We start from the raw sequence: 18674 nt of genomic DNA on the forward strand, positions 1-18674 counted from the left end.
CTGTGCCTGCAGGGTACTTTTACCATTGGATAGTTGGTTGGGGGAATGCATGTTTAGTTTTTGTTTGACTGTTGGTTGTTGTTGTTTTCTCTATTTTTATGTGTAATTGTTAAAATGTAAGTCTAATTATGTAATTGTTAAAACTTCCATCTTATTATCTTTTGGAAAAAGCCTGCAGTCAAAAACTATATATTGTTGTGCTTGAAAGTTTGCATACTCTTTCAGAATCTGTTAAAATGTGACAATTTTAACAAAATAAGAAAGATCATACAAAATGCATGTTGTTTTTTGTATTTAGTACGGTCCTAAATAAGATATTTTAGATAAAATATGTTTACATACAGTTCACAAGACAAAGCTGAAAAACTTTTAAATAAACCCCTGTAAAAGTTTTATTTTATGATCTTAGATATGTTTTCATAAAATTCTTTACATTTTAACAGATTCTGCTAAAGAGCATGTAAACATTTTAAATTTAAATATATATTAACATTATTACCTATAAATCACAGTCCTGGACTGGTCATATACTTACTATGCTTTCTTTAGAGCAGAAGTGGACTTACTAGCATTCAATGTGCACTCATGATTTCTTATTATTTATTACACAGGTTTTCACACTTCCAGAGGGCCACAAAGAGATTATCTAAAAGCATATCTCTGGATAACTCGAGAGATTTCTTTTTTGTATTTAACAAATATAGTTTTGTCAAAGGTCTTCTTTTATTATTTTGATATTAATTGTTAAGACCAGTTTTCCCAGAGATAGGTTGTGGCTGGAAGGGCATCTGCTGCATAAAAACTTGCTGGATAAGTTAGCGGTTCATTCCGCTGTGGCGACCCCGGATTAATAAAGGGACTAAGCCGACAAGAAATCGAATGAATGAATGTTAAGACCACTTGAATTATGAGCTAAATTAAACGTAAAGCAAGATTGCCCTGACCCTTATCAAGAGTAAACAATCCTATTGTTCTCTTACAAAGTTTTTTTTATCAAATAGCATTTTCATTATTGGTTTTAGACTTAGGCTAACACTAACGACAAATAAGTCTAATGTTAGACTAAAACAGTCTATGACTAAAGACATAACTTTGACTAAAAGCTAACATTCATTCATTTTCTTTTCAGCTTAGTCGATTATTATCAAGGTCGCCACAGCAGAATGAACCGCTAACTTATCCAGCTTGTTTTACGCAGCGATTGCCCTTCCAGCTGCAACCCATCACTGGAAAACACCCATACATTCTCATTACAAACACTACAGATACCTACTCAATTTACCTATGTGTGTCTTTGGACTGTTGGGAAAACCGGAGCACTACAAACTCTACACAGAAATGCCAACTGACCCAGCCGAGGCTCGAACCTGCTGTGAGGCGACAGCGCTACCCACTGCGCCACTGTGTCGCTAATTTAACATTCATTAGCAACATTAAAATCTTCTAATACTTTAACATGTCATTGCATCTTTTACTTACGAAAATTACCAATTCTTTGGCTAGGCTAATCAATGAGGTAAACATTACGCTTTTGCTGAGTTCATGGTTAATTTTCAAAAGGACTAGGCTATTAACGTTAGCTATAAAGTATTGATCTCTCATTATCCTGTGTACAATTTGTGACGTAGTTTGGCGTAAATTTTAGCTCTGTCGATCACTGTTCCAGAACATTAATGGATTTTGTTTTAAATGCATCTGTAGACAAAAGACGAGCCCCTCCTTTCCCAGAACCACTGCCCTGTTCTCACTGAGGTGATTCAAGCTAAAAGGTATAAATACAGGTAGAGTCTCTCCCTAGTCAAAAGCCTGTCTCGAACACATAAGGTAAATCCATCTACTCTTAAAAAGAGAGCTGTTCACCACAATGCAGCACTTTAGTAACCGGCCGGAGAATCACCTGAGCTGCGAGATGGAGAGCTTCGGTCATGGAGGCTGGGTGAATCAGGCCTTCAGCGGCTCTCCTGCGGCCGTGCGGCGACCCGTGAGCACCATTTACAGCCCTCAGCCCGGGTTTCACAGCCCTCTCGAGAACCCCTATCTGAACCAGGACAAAGCGCGAACTATGCCCAATGAGGACAAGAAGTCTGGATGTTGCTCCTTCTTCTTTAGAGCCATCAAAGGTAAGCGAGAAAACATGGATGTTTTTGTAATGTGAAAGATAATAATATTAATATTAATAATAATAAACTATTTATAATAATAATAAACTTGTTTTTATTACTGTCCATTACATTTTGTATATATTATTATATAATCATTTTTTATTTGTTGTGTTGCTTGTATTGTTTACATATTTTTAAAATGAACTATTATAAAAAATATAACCAAGTTATGTTTAAAATATCCTTTACAATTTGTAATCAATTTGGAAACATCATAAAAATACAAGTAAGCTTTTAACTTTGTCCCTATTTTTCTTCGATGTTTACAGATTATTTTGTGTTAAATTATTGTTTATTTGACTGCTAAGTGTTGCTAATGTTTGGGAATGTTTTTAAATATTTCTTTATAATATTTTTAAATGATTTGTACAATTTGTAATGATTAAAAAATAGCCCCATTTTAAATATTATTCACAGTTGCAATAAATGAATAGGTTAAGCATTTTTGTTTTTACTTTCTTCTATTGTTTTCTTCTATTATATATTATTATTTAATAAGTTTGAGCATATTTTGTAATAATTTTAATTAAATAATGCTTATTATTTTATATATTCAGTTGTGGCGGTTCATTACGCTGTGGCAGCCCCTGATTAATAAACGGAATAAGCAGAAAAAATAATGAATAAAATTCAGTTGCAGAATTTAAAAATAAGTATAATTGTATTATATAAGTATATTGTAAATTATAATTAAATAAATGCTATTTCTATTAATATATTATGTTATTAAAATGTTACTTTTAAATATCTTATTATTTTTTAATTTAGTAAATAAACAGAAGCCAGCTTTTAACTTTATTATTATTATTATTATTGATATTATTATTATTATTATTTCTTTTAGCGTTTCATGTGTATTATTTTTCTTTGTATTTTTAATACAATTATTATTTAGTTTGTTTAAATGTTGCTTTGCTATTTAATAATTTAAATAATAAAAATAGTTTTAGGAATTTTAGTTAAACAATTAATTACCTAAATAGTATAGAAATGCAAGTTTTTAGCTTTATTATCATTATCATCATTATTATTATTATTATTATTATTATTATTATTATTCAGTATTTTATTCAATTTGTTGATTCAATTCAATGCTGCTTTTAGAATTGAAATTTGGTCAGTAAAAATATTTAAAATCATTAAAAAAAATGTAAAATAGAAGACAATAATCACATGTATATTTATAAACAATTGTTTATTTTTGTGTGCTAGGACTGTGGGGAACAGCTTTGAGAAAGGATACAAAAGAGAATCCTGAGCTCAACGTCAAAGCAAATCTCAAAGAGCTGCTCATCTACATTGTTTTCCTTGTGGATTTATGCTTATGTAAGTTTATATGATTATTACATTTATCAAAAGAGTTGATGAAGTTATACTTGGATGTAGATTTGTCTGTGCGGTAGGAAAACTACTGCTGGAGGCAAAAACCTAACTACCAACGGATACATAAAGATCAGATGTGCATATTAAGATCCCAGACAGACAGACAAATCCATTAGCACATATAAATGTAAAATAGTTCAAATGACATTCGTTTGCTCTTTTGTCTCTTTGATTGTTCTGGCCGTAATCCAAACTAATCCCACGTCTTGCCATTCTCTTGCCCTCTATTATGATCAAAGATAAAGTGCTGGTTATAAAAGTCCCCTGTGTTAAAACACACCATTGTCCATGGCAAAATCAGGCCTGAAAGGAGCACAACCAGAATCCTGCTGTCTTTTACTGATAAGAGCTCAGGTCAGGCAATTGAGGTTTTGTTTGTGCTGGAGCAGCATTGTTGAATGGGGCTGTTTTTGTGTGTTCAAACAAACACTCTTGGCCACTTTCATGACGTTAACGCTGCTAATGGATGAGCGCTGAATGAATCGATTTGCTTTATTTATCTGCGTGAGTGTGGATAGATGGATGGATGGATGGTGTGGTTCAGTACGTGATGTGATTGCTTTAACATGCAGTGACCTACGGCATGACCAGCAGCGCCACCTACTACTACACTAAAGCCATGACGGATCTGTTTGTGAATCTGCCGGGCAGCAACGGCATGAGCTTCTCCTCCATTGGCTGCATGAATGATGTCTGGACGGTGAGCTTGAGCTGCTTTTCTTGTTCCCTGGTAAAAAGAAAAGGCAAAGGGAAATATGTGTAAAGATATTTAAATATTGAAAAATTGTTGGAAATCTTTCTTTTTTTAATAAATAGAGTATATTATACTCAATCACAAAAATGTTAACTTTTTTCAAATATTATAGTTTTTGTTTAATTTATTTTCCTAAAAATATTATATTTTAAAATGTTACAAATACAATAGAAAAATTTATTCTAAATAATACTGGTTTTATTTTATGTAATTTTTATTGAAGTCAGAATTATTAGCCCCCATTTTAATAGTTTTTTATTTTTTAAAAATTTCCCAAATTATGTTTAACAGAGCAAGGAAATTTTCTAAGTATGGCTGATAATATTTTTTTCTTCTGGAGAAAGTCTTATTTGTTTTTATTTGGCTAAAATAAAAGCCATTTTTAATTTTTTAAAAAACATTTTAAGGTCAAAATTATTAGCCCATTTAAGCTATTTTTTTCTTCGATAGTCTACAGATGAACAAACTATCGGTAAACAATAACTTGCCTAATTACCCTAACCTGCCTAGTTAACCTAATTAACCTAGTTAAGCCTTTAAATGTCACTTTAAGCTGTATAGAAGTGTCTTGAAAATTATAAGGTAAAATATTATTTACTGTCATCATGGCAAAGATAAAATAAATCAGTTATTAGAAATGAGTTATTAAAACTGTTTAGCTGTGTGTTGTAAAAAATCTCTCTGTTAAACAAAAATTGGGGGAAAAATACAGAGGAACTAGTAATTCTGACTTCAACTATATATATGGAATATTATTTGAAGTTAACAGACAGCAGTAAAATAAATGTATGTGAAAAAGTTAGGACACCCCATTAAATTCCTTTTTTACATATATATTAGGACACAATCTAATCTTTAGCAGGTTTTAAGCTTTGGAAAATAAAACCAAAATATACCATTGATTAGCACCATCCCTCACAGCAAAAAGGTTGCTTGCTCGAGTCTTGGCTTGACCAGGAGGCTTTTTTTGTGTAGAATTTGTCCTAGTTTCCTCCACAGTCCAAAGACGTGGTATAAGTGAACTGAATAAACTAAATTTTCTGTAGGGTGTGAATGTGAGAGTGTATGGAAAAGCACAGAGGTTTGTAATCTCAGTTTTAAGTTCCAGCTGGAAGGGTATCTAAACATATATGCTGGTAGTATATAAATATAGTGAGGGAGTGAGTGAGTGAAAGCAGAAATTAAAATAAGTCAGACAATGGTCTGGAGTCTTCAGATGTGTGTGAAAACAAACAACAGTCCCACAGCTAAAGCTTAGACAAAATTGGGTCATGCAACAAAATCCCAAACACACCAGCAAATCCACAACAGTTAAAAGGTGGAAAATCAAGATGTTACAATAGTCTAGACCTCATCTTGACTGAAATGTTATTGTGAGAGCTGTGCAAAAAATAAGTAATAATAAAAAAAGCAAAAACTTCTCCAGAATGATCTTGGGAACTGATAGGGTTATACAGAAATGTTGATTTACTGCTAACAGTAGATCTACAGTCATCTAAATCATAGGGTGTCCTATGTTTATCACCCATGGCTTTTCCATCCTTTATATCCTTCACATTTCTGTTAAATGAATAATCACATAGCATGAGATGTGTGATCAAGATGTCATAATGTTATACATCCGAGGTGTTATCTTACAAATTTTATTATCTGCCAAGAACCAATTAATTACTCACCCACTAAGTTTACTCACTAAGTTCACTCAGCTTAGTCCTTGATTTACCAGGGGTCACCACAGCAGAATGAACAGTCAATTAATAATAAATAATGTTCAATTATGTCCTAATACAAAAAACATGAAATTCAGTAAGGTGTCCTAAATCTTTCACACAACTGTATTAAACTTTTAAATATGCTATTTCCACAATTGTGGGACAAAATTTATTCTAGCATCCCATTCTGACTGTCTGTTTATGTCTTGAATCAGTATATGGAGGGCCCGTTACTCGACAACCTCTACTGGACGAAGTGGTACAATGATGAGCCTCTGGAGAATGGAAACCAATCCTTCATTTACTATGAGAACTTACTGTTAGGAGTGCCTCGTGTCCGGCAGCTCAAAGTGAAGCAGAACTCCTGCAAGGTGCCCACAGACTTCAAGAAGGAGATCAGTGACTGTTTCGATGTGTACAACATCAAGAAGGAGGATGACGGTGCGTTTGGACTGATCAACGGCACGGCGTGAGTCACATTTAAGATAGCTGCAGTCTTATGTCAATCTTAAGAAGTTGAAATGTGTTCATTTGTTACGTTGAGATGTTTTTTGGCTTTTCTTAGGTTTTTTTGAGTTAACATAAAGAACACATCCAGAAACATTATCTCTTTTATTATAAAATGCATTTAGTGAAAAAGATATACACTCTTCAAATGACAGATATCGTGAGGGACTTTCCACCTTTTGTTTTTAAACTTTTGCAACAGTGGGAAGAAAAATAATATTAGATAAATAAATAGTAAGAGAATGATAAATTACCTAATATTAATTGTAAAAAGGTTGGAGGAAGAGGTAATGTGTGAAGATTCAAAAGAATTTTATTGAAGTTTAGAAGTGAGTGAAAATATATTAAAAGGTTTCTGCATAAAGGCATACTGAGAGCATCTTATCTAATTCTTATTTCAAAAAATCTAACAGCGAAACATGCCTAATATTCACAAGCCACTATGAAATGTCTTGCGGTTTGGTGGACTGGTCTATAAAGCAGAATACATGTTTACGCATTTCTTTTATCACCCTTTATCATTTTATGTCTAGATTTCAATAACAAAAAATATTTCTATATTTTTATCCTGCACTGAGCCATTAATCTGTACTTCAACTACACTTACTAAACATACTCCAAATGGTTTTACAGAAGGATATGTTCATACATAGTTTGCCTGATTATATACTTTTCAATTATTATGCACCAAGTCTAGAGGAAAACAACATGGGCATAATAAACAAAACAAGGTTGTGGGTGGTGGAATTTCTAAGGGAAACAAACAAACAAAAAAACTAATGCGAAGGATCAACTTCAGTCAACAACCAAACACAGACAATCAGTTGAGAGTCATTGAATAGATTTATTATAGAAAAAGTAGCAATTTAAATGAGAAACTCTTCAGGGTGGCCACAGGCCACAATAACAAACAAAAGAATTGAATTGAATTGAATTGAATTGAATTGAAAGATTTTAGACAAACTGTAAAAAATACAATTATCCCGTACATTTTAAAATAAAAACTGTCGAGGATAAAAACACAATAAAGCCCTGGGCTTGTTTCCATTGTGGTGCTAGCTGTTAAAAAAACAAAGTATGGCTTCAAAATACAGATAATACTGTACATCAAACAAACAGTACCTCCACATATTAAAACAGGAACAAAATTATTCACAAATACAATTATACCTTTATTCATTCATTTTCTTTTCGGCTTAGTCCCTCTATTAATCAGGGGTCGCCACAGCGGAATGAACCGCCAATTTATCCAGCATATGTCCCACGCAGCGGATGCCCCTTCAGCTGCAACCCTATTTACAATCCAATAACATAAAAAAATAAAACATCATCATCCATCATCCAAATTAATTATCCTCATCAAACAACCATCTTTTGATAGCTTTTTTGAACCTCCTTTAATTTCCTTGATCGATTTTGGTAATTTGTTCCATTTGATTGCACTTGTATTTAAAAAAACATATTTTCCCCCATTGGACTTCTAAATTTAAATAAACAAATATTAAAATCCCAACCCCTAGTACTGTATGAATGCTGTTGCCTCACCTCTTGCCTCAATAATCTGCAAAGTAAATACACTAAATAACCTGTAAGTCTTTAAAAATATATATAGGAAGCTTATCTTCCTCCCTAAACATAAACAAAGTCAAAAGTAATCAAAATAAAGAAGCAGGCCACCCTTACAAGCTCAAACTCTCAAAATATTGCAAACATATATGGACATTTATACAAGAATAAAGTTTGGTCATAGGCTGGTGGTTAACATACTATTAACTTATGCTACTAGCCTAATAAACTACTAATTAGCTCTTTAATAATATTTAGTAATTTAGTAATTTAGGCTTTGGTTAGGATTAGGGATGCAGATCATACTTTATAACTATTAATGGACAGTTAATATCTTAATAATAGGCAGGTAATAAGACTAGTTATAAGCATGAATTGAGACCTTAACTAAAGTGTTACTAACTTCGAAAGTAGAAAGTTTTTTGAATCAGGCCTCCTTGAAAGTTCAAAATGTTGTACTAAAAATGTATGCAAACTAGCGCATAATTAATGTTACTGTGCCTCATTTGCATACTGAAATATAACATTTCAGAAAGCTTGTGATGCAAAAAAAAAGTTTGCAATGCTTAATATAATCAGTCAACTGGGGAAGTATTTTTAAAGTAGTTAGTTATTTTTGTGACCCTATTTACCTGCAGTGTTTTGGCTTGTTCTTCTTTAGCTGGCAGTATCACTCAGAGAAGGAGATAAAAGGCTCCAGTCATTGGGGTTTGCTGACAACATACAGCGGAGCAGGGTTTTATCAAGACTTGACAACGACTAGAGATGAGAGCGCCGCTCTGCTGGAGGACCTGAGAGAAAACCTGTGGCTCGATCGAGGAACGCGGGTCCTTTTCATCGACTTCACTGCATACAACGCCAACATTAATCTCTTCTGTGTTATAAGGTACTTATAGAAATTCTAATGACACAAATTTGCAAATAAATAATAAATAACATTAAATTATGTATTGTTATTATTTCAATATATGTTATTTATTTATATATTTATTTTCACTTTTTTAACCATTTGTCGTATTCCTGATGTTTTAATGTTTCATGACACGTTTTTATTTTTTACTTATTTTTAATATTTATTTGTTTGTTTGTTTTTTAATTAGTTAATTTATTTATTTATTTATTTTTATGTATTTGTCCTGTAGTTCAAGCAAAACCCAATAAATATCTTTTGGAAAAAATTTATTAAATTAAATTGCTACATAAAATTTATTGAACTAAATTAATACTATTTATATTTAAAAGTTATACTTCATAATATGAAATTTTTGTTTAATATTATATTGTTATATTTTTATTAATTTGTTTAGTAAGCTTATTTCTTTTTTTATTTTTAAATAGTAAATATAAAAATAAATATTAATGGAAATAAATGTGAAATTGTGATTTTAATAATAATAATAATAATAATAATAAATTGCTGGATTGTATTAACCTAGTGTTGGGTAAAATATGGACAAACCCAATGTTAGATTTGTTTTTACATTCAATTTAAATTACATTTTTAAGCCAACTGTTTGGTTTGTTCATTTATGAGCAAGCGTTGGGTCAATACAACCCAGCATTTTTACAGTATATTATTATTATTATTACTTTTCAAATTATAGAACAAAAGTATTTTTAAGAATCTTATCTTGTTTCTTTAGATTAGTGGTTGAGTTTCCAGCTACCGGTGGAGCGATTCCATCCTATCAGATCCGCACTGTGAAGCTGATTCGTTATGTCACCACCTGGGACTACTTCATCATCGGCTGTGAGATCGTCTTCTGTGTTTTCATCTTATATTACATCGTGGAGGAGATTCTGGAATTTCGTATCCACAAACTTTCCCATTTTACCAGTATCTGGAATATCCTGGACATAGTGGTGATACTGGTAAAAAAAAAACATCAAATTACCATCAAATATTAAGTTGCATCAAGCCATTTTCTAGTCAAATTCATAGAAACGATCCCTATACTTTGACCTGGTTATTTTAACAGTAACTGTGGGCTCTTTTGTACAGCTTGCTGTGGTGGCAATTGTTTTCAGTGCATTTCGGACCATCAAAGTGGATGGATTACTCGGAAACCTTCTGAAACAACCAGACATCTATGCTGATTTTGAATTTTTGGCATTTTGGCAAACCCAGTACAACAACATGAATGCAGTCAATTTGTTTTTTGCTTGGATTAAGGTAATGTTTTCAAATCACATTCTAGAATTTGTGGATATTCAGTCTTTCATTGAAGTGACCCATTCTGATTCAGCAATGTCATCGATCTTTGCAGATCTTCAAGTACATCAGCTTCAATAAGACGATGACTCAGCTGACGTCCACACTGGCTCGCTGTGCTCTGGACATTTTTGGATTTGCCATCATGTTCTTCATTGTGTTTTTTGCGTATGCTCAGCTTGGGTACCTGCTCTTTGGGACAGAGGTGGAAACTTTCAGCACGTTTAACAAATGCATGTAAGGATGTTTTTATTTGTGTCGTGTTGGATCAAGATCTAGTCCAAGTCATTTAACATTTAGTTTCTACCGATACTGAGGGACAATCCAATAATTGTTTTCTTCTATTGCTTGGTGCACTTTAATGTACAGTGTAGTCAATAGATGATCTGCCTTATAACAATTTTTGAGATCGGCTCAGGACATCCTTATTATGGTAAAATGTTTTTTAGACATATAAATAGAATTTAGCTTCTGTGTGGAGTTTGCATGTGCTCCCCACTTTCGTGTGGGTTTTCTCCGGGTGCTCTGGTTTCCCCCACAGTCCAAAGATATGCATTTCAAGTGAATTGGGTTGGCTAAATTTTGTGCAGTATATGAGTGTGAATGAGTGTGTATGGATGTTTCCCAGAGATGGGTTGCAGCTGGAAGGGCATCCGCTGCGTAAAACATGTGCTGGATAAGTTGGTGGTTCATTCCTGTGTTAATCCAGGATTAAAAAGGGACTAAGCCGAAAAGAAAATGAATGAATGAATAAATAGAATTTACAGTAAACTGAATAAATCATTGATGTAAAAAAAGCTAAATGCTTAAATAAGAAAGGAAACATTTGATTCTGTTACTAACTGTTTACCTTGTTAAACATTTTTAACCACTAACAGAGTTGAGATTTTCCACCATTTTGAGAGTTACCTCAAGATGGGACAACTAGAAAAAATAAGTTTTAAAAACTAGAAAAACTCTCTTGGTAACAAGAAAAAATAGGTTATAAGAACTAAAAAAATAAAGTGGGTAAGTAGAAAAATTATGTTATAAGAACTATAAACAATTAAGTTATAAGAACTAGTAAAATTAAGTTGGTTAACTAGAAAAATTAAGTTACAAGAACTCGAAAAATTAAGTCAGGTAACTAGAAAAATTTAGTTATGTAACAATAAAAATAAATAAGAGCTAGAAAAAATAAGTGGAGTAACTAAAATGTCAAGCTATCATAACTAGAAAAATTAAGTTATAAAAACTAGAAAAATTAAGTTGGTGACCATAAAAAAGTAAGTTATAAGAACTAGAAAAAAGTTGGGTAACTAGAAAAATTAAGTTATAAAATCTAGAAAAATTAAGTTGGGTAACTAGAAAAATTAAGTTTTAAGAACTAGAAAAATAACTTTAAATTATACACCACATAGCCTGTCTATAATATAAATATATGAATTTTTTAGAATATAAAATTTTACAAATGGTGCATAAGGAATTCACTGAAATAACGTTGACAAATAATGAGTCTACTAATGTACCATAATAATTTTTTACAAATTAATGAGAGAAGAATAATGACAGGCCTCAATTTCTTCACAATTTTCCCACCAGAGCAACGGATATCAATTGAAGAAAGTCACACACTTTTTATAATCATTGTAACAGAGTTGATGAGCGCATGAGGACAGACAGAAAGTGCATTTTATTATTACTGGAATTACAAATAATACAGAAAATAGATATTTCATGCACATTTTTTTGTAGTAAACACACAAAAAATTAAATAAGACTAAAATAAGATTTTTCATGATAATTAAAGCTAAATGTAAGATTCAAGATGTAGAGGAAGTCAAAAGTAGATCTAGAGGAAGTCCTTATCATTTTCAAGACAAAATGTCACTAAATACACACACATAGGATATAAACATTATTTCAAGAGAAAACTTGATATAATTACTTACAATAACTATAATATAACTATTTAAAACTGTTTTATTAAATATGTTGTAAAAATAAAAAGTTTTATATATACTCATATATATATATATATATATATATATATATATATATATATATATATATATATATATATATATATATATATATTTATATATATATATATATATATATATATATATATATATATATATATATATATATATATATATATATATATACTCCTACTCATAAATATTTATGTATATAAAATGTAATTTTTAAAAAATATTCCACTTCTCTGCAGTTTCACACAGTTTCGAATCATCCTTGGAGATTTCGATTATGATGCCATTGACAGAGCAAATCGAGTGCTTGGACCCATTTACTTCTTCTCCTATGTATTCTTTGTCTTCTTTGTGTTACTGGTAAGTTTTTCAGACCCATATCATTTATAAATGTTTCTCTTTATAATCTAACGTGATGACCTGGATTGAACAGAACATGTTTCTGGCCATCATCAATGACACATACTCTGAAGTGAAGTCAGAGCTCGCATCTCAGAAAGACGAGTTCCAGATTGCAGATCTCATCAAGCAGGTTAGTAATACAATGCATCTGTTCAAGGATATTAATATAGGTATACTCAGGCCATGTGTTATTGACAATACATTTTTGTCCATTTTGATGGTGTCTTTGCCTTGTTTAGGTCATCAAAACTGCCATCATTTTGTCACTGAAAATTGAGGAACGCAATTATCATTTGATACTGAACTACACATGAATTAAATTTACACTTTTGTTTATTTTGCTTTCTTAAAACAAGACAATATGTTTGCTTGTATAGAAAGTGCTTTATTTAAGATGTTTTAAAGATATTTGTAGAAACAAGCCAAAAATCTAAGTAAGAAAAGCATCTTTATGCAGTGTATACATAGAAAACTATGTAACCGTATAAGCCAATTTTATGTCCTGTTTCTTTAAATTCATGTGGACAACTGCTTCAATTTCAGAGTTATGCTAAGACTTTCATGAAGCTGAAGCTTAAAAAGGAAAAGATCTCTGATGTTCAGAAAGCTCTGGATTCAGGCGCAAGTGAGCTGGAGTTTAAAGATTTCAGGAACGCGTTGAAAGAGTAAGTTTCAGATGAAACAGACACAGTACTAATAATACAATGACAACTGTAAATCAGCTTATGCAATTGTAAAGTAGTGTCATTACAGAATCAGAAGCCGAATGAGCTTTTTTTTGCTGATTATGTGCAAACACAAAAGGAATTTACATAAATATTGACACACCACTATAAAAATGCTGGATTCCACATGATTCCTTCATGTTTTCCCAGCACAAATCAATTAAGTTAACTTAGTTGTTTTATGTTCAATGCCTTTATATTTGTAAAAAGAACAATTAATGTAAGAATTTTGTTGTCACACGCTAAAAAAGTAGGCTATTTAAATAAATAGATATAAGAAGTATATTAAATTTTAAAGTAAATTTCATATATATTTGAATATTTAAAAGAACCTTTATCTTCTCAATGTGAAATTAAAAGCAATACATTTACAAATAAAAAACAAGTTCACAAACTATTTATGTACAGCAGGAATGTCCAAACTTGGTCCTGGAGGTCTTGTGTCTTGCTAATTTTAGCTCCAACTTGCCTCAACACACCTGCACAGATGTTTCTAGAAAGCCTGCAGTCACGCTATAGACTTTGAGTATGCAAAATTCTGTTGTACAGTGCTGTGAAAAGGAGCAGGAATAAACAAGATGATTAGACATTTAAAAACGAGCGGTTGGTTCATATTTTACATTTCTGTCCAGAGAGGTCATGTTTTGCTCTTCGATTGGTCTTATGCAGTCATGTGATGCGATTTCGCAGGTCAGAGTTTACCAAGCTTGAACTTTCCAACGCAGCCAACTGCAAAACTTGTCGCACGAGCTTGCATTTCCATTTTTTTGCCTTTGCTTGCATATGAATGGAAGTCTCTGGGGTGAAAAGCGCAGTGTGATCATTGCCCACCCACCCCTACTCCCCATCTTTTCTAGATGGGCGACACGGTGGCGCAGTGCTTTAGCATTGTTGCCTCACGGCAAGAATGTTTTTGGTTAAAGTTCCTACTAAACCAGTCAACATTTTTGCTCGTTCTCCTCTTGCTCGCGTGGGTTTTCCCTGCGTTCTCCGGTTTCCTCTCACAGTCCAAAAAACATGCAGCCTAAGTAATTGAACATACCAAATTGGCATCATAGTCAAGCTCTTAGCAAGTCGTTTATCTCCTTAGCCATCTTATATCTGCCAATAGCCAGAAATAAGTTGGTGGAGTTCATCAAGATCTACCTGAGCTCAAACTCCCCTCTTGCCCTGCTAATGGGAGAGAGCCCAGGGCTCAAGGATCTTATGAGCTCAGAGCTCTCTCCCGGGACAGCATCCCAAACATGCTAATTATTAGCTAAGTGTGAACTCTTGAAGTAGTTTTATTCATTTTTTGAGTTAAGTTGACACCAGGAACATTTCAATAAGTGGGAAATATTGTAAACAATAAAATTTAATATACATCTAGATAATTGATGTGCATTATTGACTATTTCTCCCTAAACTCTAAACACATTACAGTATTGTTTATGGACATAAAAACAGGTAGTAATTGATGTTCTAGTTATTATTCAGGTCAAATTAAAACATTCAAGTATAATGCAGAAGTCCTGTTTTCTGGTTGTGTGTCCTGCGTGTCAGGATGGGTCACAGTGACCGAGAGATCTCAGCCGCTTTCTCCAAATTCGACCAGGATGGAAACCAGACTTTAGACAAGCAGGAGCAGGAGAACATGAAGCAGGAGCTGGAGGAGAAAAGGGTATGTTTGTTTAATTTAGCTAGTTAGTGTTGATGGATGACACTGATTTTGATTTTTATTGTGCATTTTTATGCTCAGGATGCTCTCAGTGCAGAGCTGCGTGACCTCGAGAACAGTGTGGAACCAGCAGAGGAACACAGAAACACTGTTCCTCCAGAGGACTATCAGAGGTTTGTGTTCAGAGTGTAATTCCTCAACATGTTCAGTGTTATTCTGCTATTGTTTATTTCTGTATTATTATAGTATTCAGAATTATTTTCAGTTTATTTTCATATTTTCAGTTTTAATCTTGGTATGTTTTCAAGTAAAACCAGAATACTTTTTTGTTTTTTCTGTTCAATAGATTTTAGAGGCCTGAAAATGGAAAGATTTTGATAATTTTTTATCCATTGTTTGTTTAAACTACTAACATGCTTTTCTTTGGCAGGACATTTAAAGAAAAAGGTCAACAAATATATTTTTTTAAATGATCCTTTTTAAATTCAACCTTTAGTCACTTTTAGCTCTAGCCAAGTTAATTACTGTATAAAAATTAGGGTTGTTAAGCATGTGAGTTATTCTACAGACTGTCAATCTAAGCCTTAGAGTTTTTTAATTGTAGAGTGAACTTTAAGAGTCCACACTTATTGCTTGATGCTATTAGCAGGTTTGGCATGCGGTCCAGGGAGAGAACCCAGAGCTCCTGCCTAGTAAATAAGCATACAAGGACTCTGGGATCCGGTAGGTCTCGAGAGCTCCCCCTGTTAAAAGTAGAAAAAAGGAGGAGATGGGGTGGAAGGGGGGATCCCTCCAAAATCTGTTGAAATTCTGTTGTATGGTGCTGCAAAAAGCGGCGGGATTAAACAAGATGATTAGACATTTAAAAAAGCAAGCGTTTGGTCCATGTTTTAAATTCCTGTCCAGAGAGGTCATGTTTTGATCTTCGATTGGTCTCATGCTATCATGTGATGTGATTTCGCAGGTCAGAGATCACCAAGTTTGAACTTTCTAACGCAGCCAACTGTGAAACTTGTTGCACAAGCTTGTGTTTCCAGTCTGCTGCATTCGTGTGCGTATGAATGAAAGACTATGGGGAGAAAAGTGCAGTGTGACCGCAGCTTAAGACAGTAGGACGAAATTGGTCTATTTATTGTAAGCTTGAATCAATGTGATTGAATTATTGCTGAATACAGATGACAGACCAGCCGCGATCAATCATATCACATGCTCCTCTCGAAATAACTTTGTATAACTTCACTTAATTAAGTATTTTGTACCTGAGGATTAGGAGGTCTATAATTTTAGTTTGTTGATGTACATGTGTACTCTGTACATGGCTTATTTTTAAAAATATTTTCCAAATGATGTTTAACAGAGCAAGGACATTTTCACAGGATGTCTGATAATATTTTTTCTTCAAAATCTTATTTGTTTTCAATTTTTTAAAAGCCATTTTAAGGTCAAAATTATTAGACCCTTTAAAAAAAAAAAAAAAAAAAAAAATATATATATATATATATATATATATATATATATATATATATATATATATCTTTTTTTTTTCCGATAGTCTACCTGCCTAGTCAACCTAATTAGGCCTTTTTAAATGTCACTTTAAGCTGTATAGAAGTGTCTTACAAATGTCTAGTCAAATAGTATTTACTCTTATCACGGCAAAGATAATATAATTAAATAATTAGTTATTAAAACTATTATGTTTAGAAATATGTTGAAAAAATCTCTCCATAAAGCAAAAATTGGGGAAAAAATAAACAGGGGGGCTAATAATTCAGAGGGGGAAATTATTCTGACTTCAAATGTATGTATTTTTTCTATAAATATTTTTATTTTTAAATTAGTTTTTGTATTTGAAGTATTTAAATATATTTTTATATTTAAATTTGTTATTTGTTTTTTTTTTTGCGTGTAATTGTTGTTTATTTTTGTTTATGGGGGAAGGTTGGGAATATAATTTGTTTACATTTTTTTGTTTCTTTAAAAGGTTAATAAACAGAATAAAATTAGATTTACACAAGTTATATTTTCACATGTCGTATCTGGCATGTTCAGTTGTCTTTTAAAAGTATTTGTATGCTAGTATTTATTATTTCTAATGTACTTTTTACATTAGTATAAGTCTATGTAATGTTTTTAACATTTTTATTCTAGATATTTTTTTGTGTTACTTAACAATAATGCTGATGTTTATGGGACTTTAAATATATCTTTAAAAAAAACAAAAAAACAGGGTGGTGGTGCATTTCTTGACTTAATGTCTAACAGTCATTTTTACTTTTCCATTACAGGCTGGTTCACAAAGTTTCACAGCTTGAAAATTCTGTATCCGCTATAATGTCTAAACTGGATTTTGTCATGGAGAAAATGAGACTTCAGACATTCAACACAGAAAGCAGAGACATGGATAAGCAGACGAATAGAGATGATGTGAGTCAGATATATAATGATTATTTTTTTTAAATAACAAATATGAAATATATAAATTATGTGCTATAATTGCATTATTACAGGAATCAAGACCGGCTTCAGGAGGGAACATTCATGTAAATCTGGAAAGAGTCTTGGCTCAGGGCCCATCCTGGTCATTAACTGGTCCAATGGGGAGCGCGAGGAATCGTCTGTATCCAGATGTAGGATGGCCAGTCGTCACTGAAAACAACACTTCAGCACGTCACTGAATCCTCAAATGCAGAAACTGACTAATAATAAGCCTGGTCTAAAGAGGAAGGTATTGCTGTACAATAGATGAAGTAGTGCTCTTATACCTGTTCTCTATACTGACGGTTTAACCTGCAATTACAAGCTATGATTGACAGTCTGATTATATTCCGCTTGAGTAACGTTTCAGCTCGGTGTATTGATGTATTGTGGTGCGTACAATTTATTCCCTCATTTCTGGGAATTTCAACTGTATCAGGCTGGAAATCTTCTTTCACATTGAAGAATTTTCATTATTAGTTCTAATAAATCTCAACCTAAGCATTTTTTGTTTTTAAAATATGTTTAATAGATGTTTAAACATCCTGGCTAAAACAAGGCTAAATTTGGGCTGTCTGTCAGTAAAAATCTAACAGATGTCTAAGAATAGGCCAAAACCTGACTAGTCATCAAATAAACAGAAATGAATGACTACACATATAAAGTCTGTCTATTTGACGACCAGTCTAGTTTTGGGCTATTCTCAGATGTCTATTAGATTTTCACTGACAGCCCAAGTTTAGGTTTGTTTAAGCCAAGCTGTCAACATTTAGATGTCTATTAGACGTCTACTAAACACAAAATTGTTTGCTGGGAATTTTCTTTCTAATCACATATGGAAACTTAACTGAAAGCTGATATTAGACTGCTACATTTGACATGTTCTGAAGAGTCATTGTGTATTATTAGCCTTTGGAAAGTTGTTGTATACATTTTTCTAAACTTATTTCATCTTTGACATGAACTTGTATATTATAGTGTGTGAAGCATATCAGCATATAACCAAATGGCTATAGTGTATATTAATCTTGAAACAATTTCACTTGCATGTATACAAAGACATTTATATTTATGAATATTCTCTCTATTCATTCTTGATAATAGGCAATAAATAATTGCAAAAGAAACGGATTCATCATTTTA

At 32.3% G+C, this 18674-nt stretch overlaps 1 protein-coding gene across 3 annotated transcripts in view; it reads left to right on the forward strand.

The window, feature by feature from the left end:
• The window catches only part of pkd2l1 (polycystic kidney disease 2-like 1), a 28062-nt gene extending 9404 nt beyond the window's left edge, over positions 1-18658 (forward strand). Inside the window, exons 3-18 of one of the 3 annotated variants that reach the window (XM_073920909.1) lie at positions 1702-1781; positions 1871-2120; positions 3375-3488; positions 4118-4245; positions 6227-6480; positions 8746-8970; positions 9728-9956; positions 10087-10257; positions 10352-10533; positions 12509-12629; positions 12703-12801; positions 13215-13336; positions 14939-15056; positions 15135-15226; positions 17342-17480; positions 17564-18658. In XM_073920909.1, the coding sequence (XP_073777010.1) occupies positions 1910-2120; positions 3375-3488; positions 4118-4245; positions 6227-6480; positions 8746-8970; positions 9728-9956; positions 10087-10257; positions 10352-10533; positions 12509-12629; positions 12703-12801; positions 13215-13336; positions 14939-15056; positions 15135-15226; positions 17342-17480; positions 17564-17731 (2373 nt within the window). In that variant the 5' untranslated portion in view covers positions 1702-1781; positions 1871-1909 and the 3' untranslated portion in view covers positions 17732-18658. Of the gene's footprint in view, positions 1-1701; positions 1782-1848; positions 2121-3374; positions 3489-4117; positions 4246-6226; positions 6481-8745; positions 8971-9727; positions 9957-10086; positions 10258-10351; positions 10534-12508; positions 12630-12702; positions 12802-13214; positions 13337-14938; positions 15057-15134; positions 15227-17341; positions 17481-17563 lie in introns of all 3 variants that reach the window. The other 2 variants (XM_690312.10, XM_073920908.1) reach the window with 2 other exon arrangements.
• The last annotated feature ends 16 nt before the right edge of the window (positions 18659-18674 follow it).

Source organism: Danio rerio, chromosome 13 (assembly GCF_049306965.1).
Source record: "Danio rerio strain Tuebingen ecotype United States chromosome 13, GRCz12tu, whole genome shotgun sequence".
In the NCBI taxonomy this organism is placed as follows: Eukaryota; Metazoa; Chordata; class Actinopteri; order Cypriniformes; family Danionidae; genus Danio; species Danio rerio.